Below are 21,824 nucleotides of genomic sequence, written 5' to 3' on the forward strand. Positions count from 1 at the left end.
AGCAGGAGACTTGCAAGATATAAAGGTGTACCAAGGACTTTGTTTTAAAAACTGCAGTATCTTTTTTTTTTTTTTTAAGATTTTATTTATTTATTTGACAGACAGATTACAAGTAGGCAGAGAGGCAGGCAGAGAGAGAGGAGGAAGCAGGCTCCCTGCTGAGGAGAGAACCCGATCCAGAACCCTGGGATCATGACCTGAGCGGAAGGCAGAGGCTTTAACCCACTGAGCCACCCAAGTGCCCCCACAGTATCTTTTTGAATGGAGCCTACCCAAAGGGCTTTTCCCCTCATCCTCATCAAAATGGAATCACAAACAGCCAGCCACTGCTAGGAATAGAAACCAAAGACTTAAGGAGGCGCAGAGTGAGGTTCACGAGTTGCCTTTCCACCCCACCCCTTTGAATCGTGCTTTTGGTTTCCTTCTTCTAAAAGATCTGCTGCTCAACAAGCTGCTGACACCCAGGGTCTTGACACACTGACAGCTCTCAGAGTCAAGGTGTACAAGGACCCCCAGGATATAAGCATTGTTGGACTGGTTTCTCCAGGGGATACAGAACCACACAATGATTAAAGCATTTCTACATCATCCCTTTCACCCAGCAAGGGTCAACATCCAAATGCCACTCACACTGTAGGGAGAGTCAGATCGGCAAAAGGGGATGAAGGTCAAGTTGATAACAGGTGAATTTGAGTGTAAACATGCCAAAGGATGGGCTCTCCTTGTTAAAAAAATGGTCAGAAGCTTGAAATGGAATGCCAGTTTTAGCCTTAGTCCCTGAGAATCTTCAGGAGAAAGATCAAGTTCCCATTTATTTTTTATGGTTATGACTTTTCAATCAAATTCTCAACTTTATTTTTCTTTATTATATTAGTCACCAAACACGACATCATTAGTTTTTGATGTAGAGTTCCATGATTCATTGTTTGCATGTAACACCCAGTGCTCCGCGGAATCCGTGCCCGTGCCCTCCTTAATACCCATCACTGGGTTAACCCATCCCCCCAACCCCTCCCCTCTGCAACCCTCAGTTTGTTTCCCAGGGTCCACAGTTTCTCATGGTTCATCTCCCCCTCTGACTTCCCCCCTTCACTTTTCTCTTCCTTCTCCTAATGTCCTCCATGCTATTCCTTATGTTCCACATATAAGTGAAACCATATGATAACTCCCATTTAAAAGAAAAAAATCAAGACCAATTAAATCTATGTGAGGTTGGAAGGGGAAACCACATGCCGAGAAGAGCAACACCCCAAGTTCCAAAAGCGAAGGGTTGGGGAGCAGGCCTGGGGAGCCCAGCAGTGCTAGTTAGGACTCCTCAGTTGTTGGCTGAGAGCAGAGGTTCTCGGGGGGCAACAGACAAAGGCACGCCCTCTACTCTGGCTTGCCTGGAGCATCTGCCCCATCTTCTCCGGTGCCTGCCTGGACAGTGTCTTGCTTCTCATTCGTCTTCTCTCCTGAGACCTGGAGCAGAATGGCTCTGCAGCCCATGCCAGGCTCCACTGCTTGAAGAGCCTCATTTGTGCCCTGCCCCCAGAAGAAGGCCTGGCCAATGGTCAGCCCACTACCTCACAGGCAGGGGAGAAGAGGGATGGATTCCTCATCCGGCCCTCGCATTCTTCCCGCTGAGGCTCCACTTCCTGGCGGGTGTTGGAGTAAGCGTGCAGGGGGATACTGTGCTGTGGGTCCCTCTCCTCATCTTCATGAGTCCAGCCTCATCTCCTCGCTTCTGAGGATGGGACCGAGGGCAACAGGAAGCCCAGGTGAGGACTTGAGGCTGGACGGTGTGACCTATGTAGGCTCACCTGGGGAGCTGTCACCTGGAGGCCTGCACAGCCAAGGCTGTCACATCAGCCCCTGAAACTCAGAGTAAGCCCAGCAGCTTCTTCAGAGGCCCCTTGTCCCCTCTCTGGGTTCCTATGGATCTTACAGTCCCACCACCGTGTGATGTAATATTGCAGGGTCATGAAGACCATGGACTCTGGAGGTGTTTGGGTGGCTCCGTGAGTTAAGCATCTGACTCTTGATTTCTGCTCTCAGGTCATGATCTCAGGGTCTTGAGATCGAGCCCCGTGTTGGACTCCATACTGACTGTGGAACCTGCATAAGATTCTCTCTCTCCTTCACCCTCTGCCCCTACCCTTGGTCTCTCTCTCTCTCTCTCCCCATCTCTCTAATGCACTGTGGAGCTGGACCATGCACTATGGAGCTAGAATGGCATAGTTAGAATCCCAGTTCAACCCTTGTTAGGCCCTGGTCTTGACCAAATTATTGAACTTCCCTGTACCTCAGTTCCTTCATCGGTAAAATGGGCCACCTCACAGGGTAGTTATGATGACTACCGAGTTTATGGAATGGGCTTACAGCAGAGCATGGCACAGAATTAGTAAATAAAAATCAGTAAGTACAGGGTACTTGCACAAAAATAGACATATAGATCAACAGAATAGAATAATAAAGAGCTCAGAAATAAATCCATGCTCATATACTCAATCTATGAGAAAAAAGGCAAGAATATATAATGGAGAAAAGATAGTCTCTTCAATAAATGGTGTTGGAAAAACTGGACAGTTCCATGAAAAGAATGGAATCGGACCAGTTTCTTACACCATGCACAAAAATAAGCCCAAAATGAATTAAAAACCTAAATGTGAAACCTGAAACTATAAAATCCCTAGAAGAAAACACAGGTAGTAATTTCTTGGATGTCAGGCACAGAAACATTTTCCTAGATATGTCTCCTCAAGAAGGAGAAATAACAGAAAAAAAAAAAAAAAAAAAGCTCTTACAGAGTGAGGGAAACCACTGACAAAACAAAAAGACAACCTACTGAATGGGAGCAGATATTTACAAATGACATATCCAATGAGGGATTAATATTTAAAATATATAAAATATTTATTCAACTCAACATCATAAAAACACAAATTACCTAATTAAAAGTGGGAAGAGGATCTGAATAGACATTTTTCCAAAGAAGACATCCAGATGGCAACACACACATGAAAAGATGCTCAACTTTACTCATGATCAGGAAAATGCAAATCAAAATCACATGAGATACCACCTCATCCCTCTCAGAATGGCTGGAATAAAAAAGATGAGAAATAACAAGTGTTGGTGAAGATGTGGAGAAAAATGAACCCTCATGGGGTGCCTGGGTGGCTCAGTGGGTTAAAGCCTCTGCCTTCGGCTCCAGGCATGATCCCAGGGTTCTGGGATCGAGCCCCACATCAGGCTCTCTGCTCAGCAGGGAGCCTGCTTCCTCCTCTCTCTCTGCCTGCCTCTCTGCCTACTTGCAATCTCTGTCTGTCAAATAAATAAATAAAATCTTAAAAGAAAAAAAATGAACCCTCATGCACTGTTGATGGGAATGGAAATCAATAAAGCCACTGTGGAAAATAGTATGAAAGGCCCTCAAAATATTAAAAATACAATTAATACATGATCCAGTAATTCTACTGTGTGTTTATTCAAAGGAAATAAAAATACTAATTTGAAAAGATATACACACCTCGATGTTTACTACAGTTTAGTTACAAGAGCAAAGATATGGAAGCAACCCAAGTATCCATCCATACATGAATGGATAAAGAAGAAATGGTATACATATAAAATGGAATATTACCCAGCTATTAAATATAATGTTAAGTGAAATAAGTAAATCAAAGAAAAACAAATACCATATGATTTCACTCAAATGTGGAATTTAAGAAACAAAACCAAAATAAAACAAAAAAAGAAAAAAACCATACTCTTAAGAACAGAGAACACACTGACAGATACCAACGGGGAAGTGGGGGACGGGGAGGGTGAAAGAGGTGAAGGGGACCAAGAGGCCATTCATCATGATGGGCACTGAGTAATGTATAGAATTGTTGGATTATATTGTACGTACGAAAGTAATATAACAGTATATGGTACTTATACTTCAATTTTTTAAAAAGAAAATAATATTTTGCACTCACTAGAATTGCTAAAATAAAAAAGACTGACAAGAAAAAAAAAAAAAAAGGCACAGCGATCACATGTCCCTCAAGTTCCCACAGCTAAGAAGTGGTACCAAGAATCGAGTTCAGGCCACCTGATTCTCCATGCCCCTCCCCGGCACTATACATGTCTCTAAGTTCCCATACTTCCCACAGTTGCCACCAGAGCAGGAGAGAATGAGTGACAGCTAACAACAAAGGCGACACTGACATCAGAAGCCTACCATGAAGTTCTTCAAGGTGACATCCTTGCTTACCTGTCCAGGGCCATGCTGGTGGGCATACTCCTTCCAAACCCTCGAACCCCCATCTGACGGAAATATGGAATGCAAGAGAGGTTGGCAGCAATGATGGCCAGTGAGTCAGAAGGGCTCACGAAGAAGCCATTTCGGCCCAGGATCATATAACGGTCCTGCCAGAAGGAACAGGTGACAAAGATCAGAGAGAGGCATCTGCTGCTAGCTTCCCATTCCCATAATCATCACAAGCTACTCAACCACCATCCTATATTTAAACAACCGAAAACAACTTGAATGAAGCCAAGGAGGGCATGAGAAACCTTCTTGTAAATTCTTGAGTATTGTAGGGCCCAGGACCATGACACAGTTTGGAATGTGTCCCACCTGTTGGAATGCGGATGACTACCTCAAGCATCAGTAGCCTTCATATACTCATCCCATACCCTCCCTCAAATATAACGGAGAACAAGAATTATTGCTGAAATACCTAGTTTCTTAATGTGGTGGTTTTAACTAAGCCAACCATAAATAAAGATATATTGCATGAATATTTTTAAAAGTAATAACTTTTTTATAACATAATGCTACCCTGGAACTATGAAAAGTAAAAGCTGTTTAACTGCAATACGGAAGAGCCATTGAAAAGAAGAACAGAAAAAAAAAAAAAGAGAGAGAAAAAAAAAAAAAAGAAGAACAGATGCAGAGCCAGTTAGGGTTCGAATGCCCCATACATATCAGCCAGCCCCATGAATTCTCTGGCTTCCAATATTATCTCGTAAAAGGGTCGGCAGGCAGAAAAGTTTCTTACTTACCCCATCAGCATCAAATGCAGCTCCAAATCCATATTCTCCTCCTTTCATAGCTTCCAGAAGGGTTGTTGCATACGTCAAGTTTGGGTCAGGAGGCTGCCCTCCAAAATCTTCCAAGGGGACACAGTTTATTGCAGAATTGGCTGGAGCTCCCAGCTCATCACACAGGACTTTTCTCACATAGGGTCCCATGACTAAAAAGAGATATGCGGCAACATGAGATCTTGGCAGAAACCTCCAAAAATGTTCGGTTCTGTTTAAAACAAGAAAGGTCACTTAATAGCACAGGAAACAAGTTCTACAGGCTTTGTCAAGATGCAACACGGAGTGATACTTACTTCATCTACTACTCACTGAGTGCCCACCATGTGCCAGTTGCAGTGTTGGGCATATAGATGTATTCAATAGTCAGTTGTATAAAATTTTTCTCCAAAACTTTTCTAGTATGTTGCCAGAAAGAAACCAACTACTTAATAATGATCCAATGTGTGTTGCTTTTTATGTATTAAAAAATTTGGCTAAATATATGCAAAAGCACTAAAGGCTCTAGCAATGTTCCCTGAGTCTGCAATCATTCTAACTCTGCCAAGAATATAACTAGAAAATGTAAACAATGGAAGCATGTAAAACTAAGCATATTTTACACAATAAATGCTAAGGAATGGTATTTTCCAGTTGAACATATATTTATGGAGCACCTAATATGGAATTCCTATCTTAAGAATAGAAACATCATATTCAAGCAATGCAAATCACAGTTTTCTAAATTACTGGGCTCCGAATACAGTAGAGGGATGAGTTAAATCTACAGGTGAGTGATTACAGAAATAAGACTGGTGCTCTGCAATGGAAACTTATGAAATAATTAGATCTGATGGCTTTCAAGAAGAAACAACCACAGGTAAAAGTTTCAAGAAGGAGGTAGCTTTTTTGGAGAGATTTGAAGAAAGAAAGAATATAAAATTGATAGGACGCCTGGGTGTCTCAGTGAGTTAACCCTCTGCCTTCGACTCAGGTCATGATCCCAGGGTCCTGGGATTGAGTCCCCACATCGGGCTCTCTGCTCAGAGGGGAGGCCTGCTTCCTCCCCCTCTCTCTCTGCGTGCTTCTCTGACTACTTGCGATCTCTCTCTCTGTCAAATAAATAAATAAAATCCTTTTTAAAAAAGAATATAAGGGCGCTTGGGTGGCTCAGCAGGTTAAAGCCTCTGCCTTCAGCCCAGGTCATGATCCCAGGGTCCTGGGATCGAGCCCCGCATCGGGCTCTCTGCTCAGTGCAGAGCCTGCTTCTCTCTCTCTCTCTCTGCCTGCCTCTCTGCCTTCTTGTGTTCTCTGTCAAACAAATAAATAAAATCTTTAAAAAAAAAATAAAAATAAAAATAAAAAAGAATATAAAATTGATAGAGATGGGGGATAGGAATGCCATTCAAATGGAAAGGACATTATGAACAAAGGAATGGAGCCTGAGGTAGAATATATAGAGCACATTTGGGGAATGCATAAATCCTGTTAGCTGAAATATATATAAAACATTTTTTTTCTAATTAATTTCCACTAACCCAACCCTCAAATAGTGAACATCTTTTGACTTTGCCTGTCCAGAAGAGCCCCGTATTGGGGCTCTCTGCTCAGCAGGAAGCCTCCTTCCTTCTCTCTCTCTCTGCCTGACTCTCTGCCTGCTTGTGATCTCTCTCTGTCAAATAAATAAATAAATAAAATCTTTAAAAAAAGAAAAAAGAAAAAAAAGAAAGAGAAACTGTCTTCCCTCAAGGCCAGTTAATGGGGAAGAACCTAAAAATCCCTTTCTGAGGAATATGATCATCCCAATAAGAAAGAACAAAACAAGCCAACAGATGACGTCAAAATAAAGCCCATGGAGGATGAGCTCCACACATGTGTTCAGATCTCCCAACAAAATTATTGGTGCCTCATTCTTAAATGTGCCAGGCAGCCAAGGATCACTAAACTTTTGAAAAGGGCAATTAACATGAGATCAAAACAAAAAGAGTAAAGAGCAACTTAGAACAGACAGAAACTATACAGGGAGAAGAAAACTCTTAAATATAGATCAGGAACATTTTTTTAAGTCAACTTTTTAATTATATAATACAATTATCATAATTATTGGATATTAAATACTTATAAATATAAAGGTCTATAAAAAAATCTTTCGTTTTAAAGATTTTATGTATTTATTTGAGAGTAGGTGAGAGAGAGGGAGAGAAAGCCAGGGGAAGGGCAGAAGGAGAAGCAATTTCCCTTATGAACCCTGGGACTATGACCTGAGCCCAAGTCAAATGCTTAACCGATTGAGACACCCATAAAAAACAATCTTACTATTAATTATATCCTTGAAATAAAATACAAATGATAGGAGAGAGGCAAGATGGCAGAGTAGTAGCAGACTGAAATGACATCAGATCCCAGGAGTTCAGCTAGATAGGAATCAAACCATTCCAAACACCTACAAACTCATTAAGAGCTCAAAGAGAAGAAAAGCAGCAATTCTAAGAACAGAAAATCGACCACTTTCTGAAAGGTAGGACATGCGGAGAAGTAAATCCGAAGCAATGAGGAGAGAGACTGCAGGGGAAAGGAGCAGCTCCCGGCAAGTGGTAGAGCAGCAGAGCATAAAATCAGAACAATTAGAAGTCTGCTCCACTGAAGGACATGGCTCTAGAGGCTAAGCGGGGGTGGAGCCCTCAAGGGGACAGTGTGGTCTCAGGTCCAGTGGGGTCACAGAAAGATTGGGGGTGTCTGAATGTGGCAGAGCTTGCAGGTATTAAGCAGGGAAGTTGACTACATAGACGGAGCTGAGGAGAGGGCTTTCAGCTTGGGGTTACCTTAAACCATGATCTGAGGCACAGTTGGGCAATTGCTCTTCAAGTAGGGACCCCACAAGTGGCATATCCAGGGAGACTCACCTGTCTGCTCTGGGAGGAGCAGTGCAAGAGCAATCTGCTGGGTTTGAAGACTCCAAATGGGGCCAAGCGCAAGAGATAGAAACACTCGGTCACAGGTCGGGTCAGCTTAGAGCGCAGCCTGAGACCAGGGAGATGGGAGTGACGGACTGCTTTTCTCTGAGGGTGCACTGAGGAGTGCAGTCCCGAGCCCTCGGCTCCTCTGAGCCGGAGATTGGGAGGCCGCCATTTTCATTCCTGTCTTCCAAAGCTCTACAGAAAGCATTCAGGGAACAAAAGCTCCTGAGCATGAACCTGAGCAGATGACTTAGCCAAGCCCCTGGCAAGGGCAGTGCAATTCCACCTCAGACAAAGACATTTGAGAATCACTGCAACAGGCCCCTACTCCAGAAGATCAGCAAGAACATTCTGCCAAGACCAAGTTTACTAATCAATGAGAACTGCGGAACTCCAGAGCTAGGGGAAAGTGACACAAAATTCATGGCTTTTTACCCATGATCCTTTACTCTTGCAAAGTTAAATTTTTTTTAATTTTATTTTTTTCTTATTCTATTTTCTTAATGTTTCTTTCCTCATTCCTCTTTTAACCTTTTCTAACTAGTTTATCTTAACAATACCTTTCCTAAAAAGTTTTTTTAAACCTTCATTTTTATAGTCATATTTTATCACTTCGCTGTATTTAACCTTATTTGTGTGTGTGTCTGTATATATATATATATATATATTTCTAAAAATTTTGGGATACAATTTCTTCTAATAGCTCAAAATATACTCTAGTCTAGCACATGGCTTTGTTTTAGTCTCCAGCCTGAGCACATTCCCTACTCTTTTTTTTTTCTTTTTCCAACCAACTTATCAATTCCTATTTTAATTTTTTTTTAATTTTCATCTTAACAATCATCATGTTTACCCTTCTTTTACTATATATACAAGTTTTTCTTCCATTAGAATTTTGGGAGATAGTTTCTTGTAAGACCAAAATACACCCAAAATCAAGTCAGTGGCTTTGTTCTAGTCACCAGTCTAATATATATGTATAATTTTTTATTTTATATATTTTTTCTTTCTTTTTTCCCCCTTTCTTCTCCTGATTTGGATCTCTTCTGATTTGGTTAGCATACATTTTTCTGGGGTCCTTGCCACACTTTTAGTATTTTCTCTCATTCATATATTCTTATCTGGATAAAATGACAAGGTGGAAAAACTCACCACAAAAAAAAAAAAAGAAAAAAAAAAAGAACAAGAGGCAGTACCGAAGGCCAGAGACCTAATCAACACAGACATTGGTAATATGTCAGAACTAGAGTTCAGAATGACGATTCTCAAGGTGCTAGCTGTGCTCAAAAAAGGCATGGAAGATATTAGAGAAACACTTTCTGGAGAAATAAAAGAACTAAAATCTAACCAAGTTAAAATAAAAAAGCTATTAAAGGGGTGCAATCAAAACTGGAGGCTCTTACTGCTAGGATAAATGAGGCAGAAGAGAGAATTAGTGATATAGAAGTCCAAATGATGGAGAATAAAGAAGCTAAGCAAAAGAAAGACACACAACTGCTGGACCACAAGGGAAGACTTTGAGAGATAAAAGATAGTATAAGATGAAACACTATTAGAATAGTTGGGATTCCAGAAGAGAAGAAAGAGACAGAGGGTCAGAAGGTATATTGGAGTTAATTATAGTAGAGAATTTCCTTAATATGGCAAAGGAAACAAGCATCAAACTCCAGGAGGCACAGAGAAACCCCCTCAAAATCAATAAAAATAGGTCCACACCCTGTCATCTAATAGTAAAACTTACAAGTCTTAGTGACAAAGACAAAATTCTGAAAGCAGCTCAGGACAAGAAGTCTGTAACATACAGTGGTAGAAATATTAGATTGGCAGCAGACTTATCCACAGAGACCTGGCAGGCCAGAAAGAACAGGCATGATATATTCAGGGCACTAAACTAGAAAAATATATAGCCAAGAATATTATATCCAGCTAGGCTATCACTGAAAATAAAAGGAGAGATAAAAATCATTCAGGACAGGGGTGCCTGGATGGCTCAGTGGGTTAAGTCCTCTGCCTTCAGCTCAGGTCATGATCTCAGGGTCTTGGGATCAAGCACCACATCGGGCTCTCTGCTCAGCAGGGAGGCTTCTTCCCCTCTCTCTTGGCCTGCCTCTCTGCCTACTTATGATCTCTCTCACTCTGTGTCAAATAAATAAATAAATAAATAAAATCTTAAAAAAAATAAAATAAAAAAGCTTCCAGGACAAACAAAAACTAAAAGAATTTGCAAACACCAAATCAGCCCTACAGGAAATATTGAAAGGGGTCCTCTAACCAAAGAGAGAGCCTAAAAGTAGTAGACTGGAAAGGAACAGAAACAATATAGAGTAACAGGCAACACAATGGCACTACTTTAATAGTTACCCTGAATATAAATGGGCTAAATGAACCCAATCAAAACACACATGGTATCAGAATGGATAAAAAACCAAAACCCATCAACATGCTATCTACAAGAAACTCAATTTAGACCCAAACTCATTTAGACCCAAAGGAACCTCCAGATTTAAAGAGAGGGGGTGGAAAACAATTTGCCATGCTAATGGACATCAAAAGAAAGGTGGGGTGGCAATCCTTATATCAGATCAATTAGATTTTAAGCCAAAGACTATAATAAGAGATGAGGAAGGACACTATATCATACTTAAAGGGCTGTCCAACAAGGAGATCTAACAATTTTAAATATCTATGCCCCTAACATGGGAGCAGCCAACTATATAAACCAGTTAATAACAAAATCCAAGAAACACATCAACAATAATACATTAATAGTAGGGGTCTTAAAAAACCCCCTCACTGAAATGGACAGATCATCCAAGCAAAAAATCAACAAGGAAACAAAGGCCTTAAATGACACACTGGAACAGATGGACATCACAGATATATTCAGAACATTTCATCCCAAAGCAACAGAATAAACATTCTTCTCTGGTGTACATGGAACATTCTCCAGAATAGATCACATCCTGCAGGGGTCACAAATCAGGTCTCAACCGGTACCAAAAGATTGGGATCATTCCCTGCATATTTTCAGACAACAATGCTCTGAAGCTAGAACTCAATCACAAGAGGAAATTTGGAAAGAACCCAAATACATGGAGACTAAACAGCATCCTTCTAAAGAATGAATGGGTCAACCAGGAAATTAAAGAAGAATTGAAAAAATTCATGGAAACAAATGATAATGAAAACACAACGTTTCAAAATCTGTGGGACACAGCAAAGGCAGTCCTGAGAGGAAAATATATAGCGATACAAGCCTTTCTCAAGAAACAAGAAAGGTCTCAAATACACAACCTAACCCTACACCTAAAGGAGCTGGAGAAAGAACAACAAAGAAAGCCTAAACCCAGCAAGAGAAGAGAAATAATCAAGATCAGAGCAGAAATCAATGAAATAGAAGCCAAAGAAACAATAGAATAAGTCAACACAACTAGGAGCTGGTTCTTTGAAAGAATTAATAAGACTGATAAACCCCTGGCCAGACTTATCAAAAAGAAAAGATAAAGGACCCAAATAAATAAAATCATGAATGAAAGAGAGAGATCACAACCAACACCAAAGAAATACAATTATAAGAACATATTACGAGCAACAATACACCAGCAAATTTGACAATCTGGTAGAAATGGATGCATTCCTAGAGACATATAAACTATCAAAACTGAACCAGGAAGACATAGAAAACCTGAACAGACCCATAACCAGTAAAGAAGTAAGGACATTGAAGCAGTCATCAAAAATCTCCCAACAAATGAGAGCCCAGAGCCAGACAGCTTCCCAGGGGAATTCTACCAAACATTTAAGGAAGAATTAATACCTCTTCTCCTGAAACTGTTCCAAAAAATAGAAATGGAAGGAAAACTTCCAAACTCATTTTATGAGTTTGATCCCAAAACCAGACAAAGATCTCATCAAAAAGGAGAATTACAGGCCAGTATCCTTGATGAACACACATGCAAAAATTCTCACCAAAATACTACCCAGTAGGATTCAACAGTACATTAAAAGGATTATTCACCACGAACAAGTGGGATTTATTCCTGGGCTGCAAGGTTGGTTCAACATCCACAAAGCAACCAATGTGATACAATACATTAATAAAAGAAAGAACAAGAACCATATGATACTCTCAATAGATGCTAAAAAAGCATTTGACAATGTACAGCATCCTTTCTTCATCAAAACTCTTCAAAGTGTAGGGATAGAGGGTACCTACCTTAATATCATCAAAGCCATCTATGAAAAACCCACAGCAAATATCATTCTCAATGGGGAAAAAAACTTTTCCCCTAAGCTCAGGAACACTGCAGAGATGTCCACTGTTACCACTGCTATTCAACATAGTAGTAGTAGAAGTCCTAGCCTCAGCAATCAGACAACAAAAAGAAATAAAAGGCCTCTGAATCAGCAAAGAAGAAGTCAAACTCTCACTCTTTGCAGATGATATGATACTTTATATGGAAAACCCAAAAGAATCCACTCCAAAACTTTTAGAACTCATACAGGAATTCAGTAGTGTCAGGATATAAAATCAATGCACAGAAATCAGTTGTATTTCTATACACCAACAGAAAGACAAAAGAAGGAGAAATTAAGGAGTCGATGCCATTTACAAATGCACCCAAAACCATAAGATACCTAGGAATAAACCTAACCAAAGAGGCAAAGAATCTGTACTCAGAAAAATATAAAGTACTCTTGAAGGAAATTGAGGAAGACAAAATGAAATGGAAAAGCGTTCCATGCTACGGATTGGAAGGACAAATATTGTGAAAATGTCTGTGCTACCTAAAGCAATCTACATGCAATCCCTATCAAAATACCATCCATTTTTTTCAAAGAAATGGAACAAAGAATCCTAAAATCTATATGGAACCAGAAAAGAGCCCAAATAGCCAAAAGAATGTTGAAAAAGAAAGCCAAAGTTGGTGGCATCACAATTCCAGACTTCAAGCTCTATTACTAAGCTGTCATCATCAAGACAGTATGGTACTGGCACAAAAACAAACACATAGATCAATGGAACAGAATAGAGAGCCCATAAATAGACCCTCAACTCTATGGTTAATTAATTTTCAACAAAGCAGGAAAGAATGCCCAATGGAAAAAAGACAGTCTCTTCAACAAATGGTGTTGGGAAAACTGGACAGCCACATGCAGAAGAATGAAACTGGACCATTTCCTTACACCACACACAAAAATAGACTCCATATGGATGAACGACCTCCATGTGAGACAGGAATCCATCAAAATCCTTGAGGAGAACAAGGCAGCAATCTCTTCAACCTCAGCCACAGCAACTTCTTCCTAGAACCATTGCCAAAGGTAAGGGAAGCAAGGACAAAAATGAACTATTGGAATTTCATCAAGATCAAAACCTTTTGCACAGCAAAAGAAACAGTCAACAAAACCAAAAGACAATGAACAGAAGAATGGGAGAAGATATTTGCAAATGACATATCAGATAAAGGGCTAGTATCCAAAATCTAGAAAGAACTTATCAAACTCAACACCCAAAGCACAAATAATTTAGTCAAAAAATGGGCAAAGGACATGAACAGACATTTCTGCAAAGAAGACATACAAATGGCCAACAGACATGTGAAAAAGTGTTCAAGATCACTTGGCAACAGGGAAATACAAATCGAAACCACAATAAGATACCACCTCACATCAGTCATAATGGCTAAAATTAACAAGTCAGGAAATGACAGATGTTGGAGAGGATATGGAGAAGGGGAACCCTCCTATACTGTTGGTTGGAATGCAAGCTGGTGCAGTCACTCTGGAAAACACCATGGAGGTTCCCCAGAAAGCTGAAAATAGAGGTACCCTATGACCCAACAATCGCACTACTGGGTATTTACCCCAAACATACATATGTAATGATCCGAAGGGGCACGTGCACACAAATGTTTATAGCAGCAGTATCCACAACAGCCAAACTATGGAAAGAACCTAGACGTCCATCAACAGATGAATGGATAAAGAAGATGTGGTATGTGTGTGTATATATATCTAGTGGAATACTATCCAGCCATCAAAAGAAATCAAATCTTGCCATTTGCAATGATGTGGAACTGCAATTTAGATGGAACTAGAGGGTATTATGCTGAGTGAAATAAGTCAATCAGATAAAGATAATTGGAGAGGCAGAGTGGGGGGTTTGTGGGGTAGGGAAGGAAAAAATTAAACAAGATGGGACTGGGAGGGAGACAAACCATAAGTGACTCTTAACTTACACAACAGAGGGTTGGTGGGGGTGGAGAGGGTGGTTGGGTTATTGACATTGGGGAGGGTATGTGCTATGGTGAGTGCTGTGAAGTATGTAAGCTTGATGATGTACAAACCCGTACCCTCTGGGGCAAAAAAAATACATTACATGTTAATAAAAAATAATTAATTTTAAAAATCAGGAAAAAATACAAATGATAAAGCAAATATCAAGTAGAAAATTCTGATAAGCAATTAAGCTTAAGTATTTATCTGGACACTAAAGGCTATATATTATATATAATTTATAACATTTAATGTTGTTTTTGAAAAATTGGTGGCCAAATACAATTTGTATTTAAAAACACAAATTTATTTGGATTTATATTACAAATATAATATATTACAGCACTTTATCTTCTTTTTTGTATTACTTTTTTTGAATTTAAATTCAATTAACATACAGTGTATATTATTAGTTTCAGAGGTAGAGTTCAGTGATTCATCAGTCTTATATAAAACCCAGTGCTCATTACATCCTCTGCCCTCTTAATGTCCATCACCCAGTTACTCTATCCTACCACCCACTGTCCCCTCAGCAGCCCTCAGTTTGTTTCTTATGATTAACAGTTTCTTATGGTTTTCCTCCCTCTGTTTTTATCTTGCTTTATTTTTCCTTCCCTTCTGTTATGCTCCTGTTTTCTTTCTTAAATTTCACATATGAATGAAGTCACATAATTGTCTTTCTCTGAATAACTTATTTCACTTAGATAATACCCTCTAGTTTATTATTGCAAATGGCAAGATTTCTTTTCTGATGGCTGAGTAATATTCCATTGTGTATAAATACCACATCTCTTTTACTTACTCATCTGTTGATGGGCATAAGAGCTTTTCCCGCAATTTGGCTACTGTAGACATTGCTGCTATAAACTTTGGGGTGCAAGTGTCCCTCTGAATCACTACATTTGTATCATTGGGGTAAATACCCAGTAGTGTGATTGCTGGGTCATAGGATAGCTCCATTTTCAATTTTTTGAGGACCCTCCGTGACGTTTTCCAGAGTGGCTGCACCAGCTAACATTTCCACCAACAGTGTGAGATGGTTCCCCCTTCTCTGCATCCTTGTCAACATCTGTCATTTCCTGGCTTATTAATTTTAGCCATTCTGACCAGTTTGAAATACTGTCTCATTGTGGTTCTGATTTGTAGTTCCCTGATACCAAGCGATGTGGTGCATTTTTTTTCATGCGTCTGTTGGCCATTTGTATATCTTCTTTGGAGAAATGTCTGTTTGTGTCTTCTGCCCATTTCTTGATTGGATTTATTTGTACTCTGCATGTTAAGTTTGTTAAGTTCTTTGTAGATTTTGGATACTAGCCCTTTATCTATTTAGACATTTGCAAGTATCTTCTCCCATTCTGTAAGTTGTCTCTTGGTTTTGTTGACTGTTTTCTTTTTTTTTTTTTTTTTTAAGATTTTATTTATTTATTTGACAGAGAGAGATCACAAGTAGATGGAGAGGCAGGCAGAGAGAGAGAGAGGGAAGCAGGCTCCCTGCTGAGCAGAGAGCCCGATGCGGGACTCGATCCCAGGACTCCGAGATCACGACCTGAGCCGAAGGCAGCGGCTTAACCCACTGAGCCACCCAGGCGCCCCAGTTGACTGTTTTCTTCACTGGGCAAAAGCTTTTTATCTTGATGAAGTCCAATAGTTCATTTTTGCCTTTGTCTCCCTTGTCTTTAGAGACATGCTTAGCAGGTCAGAGAGACTGCTGCCTTTACTCTTCTCTAGGATTTTGACAAATTCCTGTCTCACATTGAGGTCTTTCATTCATTTTGAGTCTATTTTTGTGTAGGGTGTAAGAAAATGGTCCAGAGTCATTCTTCATGTGGCTGTCTGATTTTCCCAACACCATTTGTTGCGATCTCTCTCTGTCAAATAAATAAAAATCTTTAAAAAAAAAAGAATTTTTAAAGGTTTTATTTATTTATTTGACAGAGGGAGAGAGAGATCACAAGCAGGCAGAGAGACAGGCAGAGAGAAGGGGAAACAGGCTCCCCGCGGAGCAGAGAGCCTGATGCGGGGCTCGATCCCAGGACCCTGAGATCATGTCCTGAGCCAAAGGCAGAGGCTTAACCCACTGAGACACCCAGATGCCCCTGGGGTCTCTATTCTGTTGCATTGGTCTATGTCTGTTTTTGTGCCAGTACCATACTGTGTCAAAGATTATAGCTTTGTAATAGAGCTTGAAGTCTTTCATTTTATGCCACTAGCTTTGGTTTTCTTTTATTTCTTTTTTTTTAAGATTTTATTTACTTATTTGACAGAGATCACAAGCAGGCAAAGAAGCAGGCGAGGGGTGGGGGGAAGCAGGCTCCCCACTGACCAGAGAGCCCAATGTGGGGCTCGATCTCAGGACCTGAGATCATGACCTGAGCCGAAGGCAGAGGCTTAACCCACTGAGCCACCCCCCAGCTTTGGTTTTCTTTTTCAACATTCCTTTGGCTATTCAAGATCTTTTCTGGTTCCATACAAATTTTAGGATTATATTTTCCAGCTTCGTGAAAAATGTTGAAGGTATTTTTATAGGGATTACACTGAATATATAAATTGCTGTAGGTAGCATAGACATTTTTTTTAAAGATTTTATTTATCTAGGCAGAAAGGGGAAAGCAGGCTACCCACTGAGCAGAGATCCCGATGCAGAGCTCGATCCCAGGACCCTGAGATCATGACCTGAGTCGAAGGCAGAGGCTTAAACCACTGAGCCACCCAGGTTCTCCTAGACATTTAAACAATATTTGTTCTTCCAATCCATGAGCATGAAACATTTTTTTCATTTTTGTCTTCCTCAACTTCTTTCATGAGTGTCCTCTAGTTTTCAGAGTATAGATCCTTTGCCTTCTTGGTTAGGTTCATTCCTAGGTATCCTATAGTTTGTGGTGCAATTGTAAATGGGATTGATTCCTTCATTTCTCTTTCTTCTGTCTCATCGTTAGTGTATAGAAATGCTACTTATTTCTGTGCATTGATTTTATATCCTGTCACATTGCTGACTTCCTTTATAAATTCTAGCAATTTGCAGTCTTTCGTATTTTCCACATAGACTATCATATCATCTGTAAAGAATGAGAGCCTATTTCTTTGCTGATTCAGATGTCTTTTATTTCTTTTTGTTGTCTGATTGTTGAGGCTAGGACTTCTAATACTATGTTGAACAACAGTGGTGAGAGTGGACATCCCTGCCATATTCCTAACCTTAGGGGAAAAGCTCTTCAGTTTTTCCCCATTGAGAACAATATTTGCTGTGGGGTTTCACATATGGCTTTTATGATGTTGAGGTATGTTCCTTCTATCCTTACACAGTGAAGAGTTTTAATTAAGAAAAGATGATGTACTTTGTCAAATGCTTTTTCTGCATCAATAGAGAAGATCATATGGTTCTGGATCTTTCTTTAATTAATGTAGTGTAACACACTGATTGATTTGCGGATACTGGACCACCCTTGCAACCAAGGAATAAATCCTACTTGGTCATGGTGAATAATTCTTTTAATGTACTGTTGGATCCTACTGGCTAATATCTTGGTGAGAAATTGACATCCATGTTCATCAGAGATACTGATCTTTAATTCTTTTTGGCAAGGTCTTGGTCTGGTTTTGGGATCAAGGTAATACTGGCCTCATAGGATGACTTTGGCAGTTTTCTTTCGATTTCTATTTTTTGAAACAGCTTCAGAAGTATAGGTATTGGGACGCCTGGGTGGCTCAGTTGGTTGGACGACTGCCTTCAGCTCAGGTCATGATCCCGGAGTCCCGGGATCGAGTCCCACATCGGGCTCCCAGCTCCATGGGGAGTCTGCTTCGCTCTCTGACCTTCTCCTCGCTCATGCTCTCTCTCACTGTCTCTCTCTCAAATAAATAAATAAAATCTTAAAAAAAAAAAAAAAAAGAAGAAGTATAGGTATTAATTCTTCTTTAAATGTTGGTAGAATACCTCATGGTCCAGCCCCAGACTCTTGTTTTGTTGGGAGATTTTTGATTACTGCTTCAGTTTCCTTGCTGGTTATGGGTCTGTTCATGTTTTCTATTTCTTCCTGGTTCAGTTTAGAAATAAAATATGGAACTGAAAAACATAATGGAAGGACTTGGAGATAAAGTTGAGGAAACCTCCCAGAACAGAGCACAAAACAAAGAAAGAGAACATCGGTGGTAGGGGCAGAGGGGAGAATCAGATAACTAAAGAACTAGTTCAGTAAGTTCAATACTTAAAAATAACCATTTTGGAAAGAAAGGAAGGCAGCAATAATAGAGGAAATCACTCAAGAAGTTATTTCCCAGAATTAAAGGACTCAAGTTTCCAGATTAAGAGGATCCGCCAGGAACCCAGCACAATAGAGGAAAATAGTCCCACATCAAGACTCAACACTGCAAAACGTAGGAACACTGATGATAAGCCAAAGGCCCAAAAAGCCTCCTGAAAAGAAAAAGGAAAGATTTCATATCATCAATTAAAAATCACAATAGCATCAGATTTCCCAAGTTCAATGTGATGGCTATAAGGCAATGCAGCAATGCCCTGAAACTTCTGAAAGGAAATAATATCTATTGTAGAGTTCTATATCCAGATAATATCAATTAAGAGAAGGAAATAAGAAAGGCATTTCCAGGTATGCAATGCCTCAACCCATTTACTTCCTATCACTTTTCTTTCAGAGCTTCTGGAGAATGGGTTCCTCCAAAAGGAATTTTGTAAATCATAAAAATGCAAGGCAAAGGATCCAGATAGAAGGAGAGTCAACACAAGGGAAGGATAAAGAGAATAACTAGAATGATGATAAGGATAAGAGCAACTCAGAAAGGAACCCAGGCAGAGTAGAGCAAATCAGGAGCATGAGATGAGAATTTAGACTCTGGGAGAGGATGGGGGTTAGTAGCAGTAAATACAGCTAACAAAAACTATGCAATACAAAAACAGGACAAAGGAAATAAAAGAATTGTGCTGTTAGAAAATATAACTACAGTATTTTACATGGCTCAGCAGTGTTCTAATAATGGAGACACTGGATACTGATCTCACCAAAATGATGATATAATTAGTTGAGGGAAGTGTGCTTGGATTTAGTGAATGGAGAGGGTGAAAGAGAGTTGGTGGGGAGGTGGGCTTAGATTCTTTTCAAATAAACTTTGAACTACTTGACTGCTTAAACTATATGTGTGTGCACTGATCAAAATAGATTTTGCGGGGGTACCTGACTGGCTCAGTTAGTTAAGTATCTGTCTTTGGCTCAGGTCATTATCTCAGGGTTCTGGGATCGAGCTCCACGTCAGGTTCCCTGCTCAGTGGGAAGTCTGCTTTTCCCTCTCCCTCTCCCTCTGCTTCTCCCCTCCACCTATACTCTCTTTTTCTCTCTCAAATAAATATTTTTTAAAAATAGATTTTTTAAAATGACTACAATTAACCATCCATTCCACACATAAATAGACATCGTCTCTGACTCATTTTTTTCACCACTATCTTCATTTGCTTCAAAAGAGAGAAGTTACCAGGACAGGGAACTGGGGAGAGGTTGCACAAAAGGCAAGAAGAGGAGTGTGAGATCCAGGCTTCCAGTTATGGAATGAATAAATCATGCAGATGAAAGGTGCAGCATAAGGAATATAGTCTATTGTATTGTAATAGCATTGCATGGTGACAGATGGTAGCTACATGTGTGGTGAGCAGAGCATAACATATAGAACTGTCAAATCACTATGTCGTTCACCTGAAACTATCCTAACAATATGTGTCAACTACACTTCAATTAAAAATGATATATATTTTTTTTTAACTAAGTAAGAAAAAAGAGAGAGAGAAGTTAAAACTGTGAGGTTTTCCAGAACATTCCAAATATCTGAACATACACATGTTGTGTGAATATCTACAAATACAATCTTCCTCATAATCTCAGAAACCCAGCATGGGTAGAGTTCTCCTTAATATTTCTCATCCACCAAATGGGAGAAGACCAGGACTTTACCTCCGTGCATCGCGTCAACTCGGATCTTCAGTTGGCCGGGCCCTGTCAGCAAACTCTTGATGGCATTAAAATCAAAGATGGTCCGAAGGAGGTTGAGATAGATATCTACTGGGTCCACTATCTCCACTAAGGATAGAAGAGTAAAGAGAAATATCATTGACCATACCCATGAAAATACTGGGAAGTGTAAAAAAGAATCACTACCCTAATAGCATGAAGTTCTGACCACAATCCCATTATAACCCTAGCCATCATGCAGGAAGCCAAGTATCCATTTATACACTAAGTCACAAAATTAAAGCACAATCAAGATCCTACAAACTGGGCACCTGGGTGGCTCAGTTGGTTAAGCAACTGCCTTCAGCTCAAGTCATGATCCTGGAGTCCCAGGATCAAGTCCCACATCAGGCCCTCTGCTCATCAGGGAGCCGGCTTCTCCCTCTGCCCCTGGCCCCTTTCATGCTCACTCTCTTTCTCTCTCTCAAATGAATAAAATATGCACCCTTTTATCCCATCTTCCTTCCACCACATCCCTCCCAACGAAGGCATACAGCTCAATGCTAAGAGACATCTTGGCACATCCAGGTGCCTCTCCTGTGGAGGTAAGCCAAAGAATCACTCAGGGGGCTTAAAGGGTCACTTTAGCACTTTTGGGGTCACTTTTTTGGCCCTTATTTTCTAAATGCCATTTTGCCAACCAAATCCAGGGTTAGAATTGGTGATGAAGGATACATTCCTGAGTTTGTACTGTGTGCCCAACCCAGTACCCATTTCAGGCTGAATGCCAAATATTTAGAAACCTTCATTAAACATAAGTATTCTTCAATGTTTGGCACCGCCCAGTGACCAGGAACCCAAAACTAGTCTTTTCCACTTATTTGACAGATATACACAATGCAAAATCCATTATATTTTTCAAACTTGGCTATCAACATATAATTAATACTAAGAAAGTATTTTCCTAGAATACTAGATATTTTACTCTTTTAGCATGAAAATTTGTCCATAAACCCTGCTTTTAAGTTCATAGTTAAATTTTGAAACATATGTATGTTGTTTTTCAAAATTTTCAAATACATACTACTTTGGAATTCTGAAATACTTAAACTTGCACAAAGGAAATTACCAATCCACTTTTAATAATTTTCAGTAAATTCCAGCTATAATATTTAATGGATGGAATGTTATATGTTATAATTAGATAGATGAAACTATTCCTTCACCTGGTCAAATACCATCTAAAAATATTTTTCAGGGGCACCTGGGTGGCTCAGTGGGTTAAGCCTCTGCCTTCAGCTCAGGTCATGACCTCAGGGTCCTAGGATTGAGCCCCACATCAGCTCTTTGCTCAGCAGGGAGCCTGCTTCCCCTGTCTCTCTCTGCCTGCCTCTCTGCCTACTCGTGATCTCTGTCAAATAAATAAATCAACTTTTTTTTTAAATAAATAAAAATATTTTTCCTTGGGCGCCTGGGTGGCTCAGTGGGTTAAGCCACTGCCTTCCGCTCAGGTCATGATCTCAGGGTCCTGGGATCAAGTCCCGCATCGGGCTCTCTGCTCAGCAGGGAGCCTGCTTCA

The 21,824-nt window shown here is 40.0% G+C and overlaps 1 protein-coding gene across 1 annotated transcript in view; it reads right to left on the reverse strand.

Annotated features, from left to right (window-relative positions):
* PGM5 (phosphoglucomutase 5) overlaps window positions 1-21,824 on the reverse strand; it is a 196,866-nt gene that overhangs the window by 147,238 nt on the left and 27,804 nt on the right. Inside the window, exons 4-6 of the mRNA XM_059411915.1 lie at window positions 20,249-20,374; window positions 5,038-5,228; window positions 4,244-4,398 (exon numbers count right to left, since the gene is read on the reverse strand). Coding sequence (XP_059267898.1) covers window positions 4,244-4,398; window positions 5,038-5,228; window positions 20,249-20,374 — 472 coding nt within the window. The remainder of the gene's footprint in view (window positions 1-4,243; window positions 4,399-5,037; window positions 5,229-20,248; window positions 20,375-21,824) is intronic.

The sequence above is a fragment of the Mustela nigripes genome, chromosome 9 (assembly GCF_022355385.1).
Source record: "Mustela nigripes isolate SB6536 chromosome 9, MUSNIG.SB6536, whole genome shotgun sequence".
In the NCBI taxonomy this organism is placed as follows: domain Eukaryota; kingdom Metazoa; phylum Chordata; class Mammalia; order Carnivora; family Mustelidae; genus Mustela; species Mustela nigripes.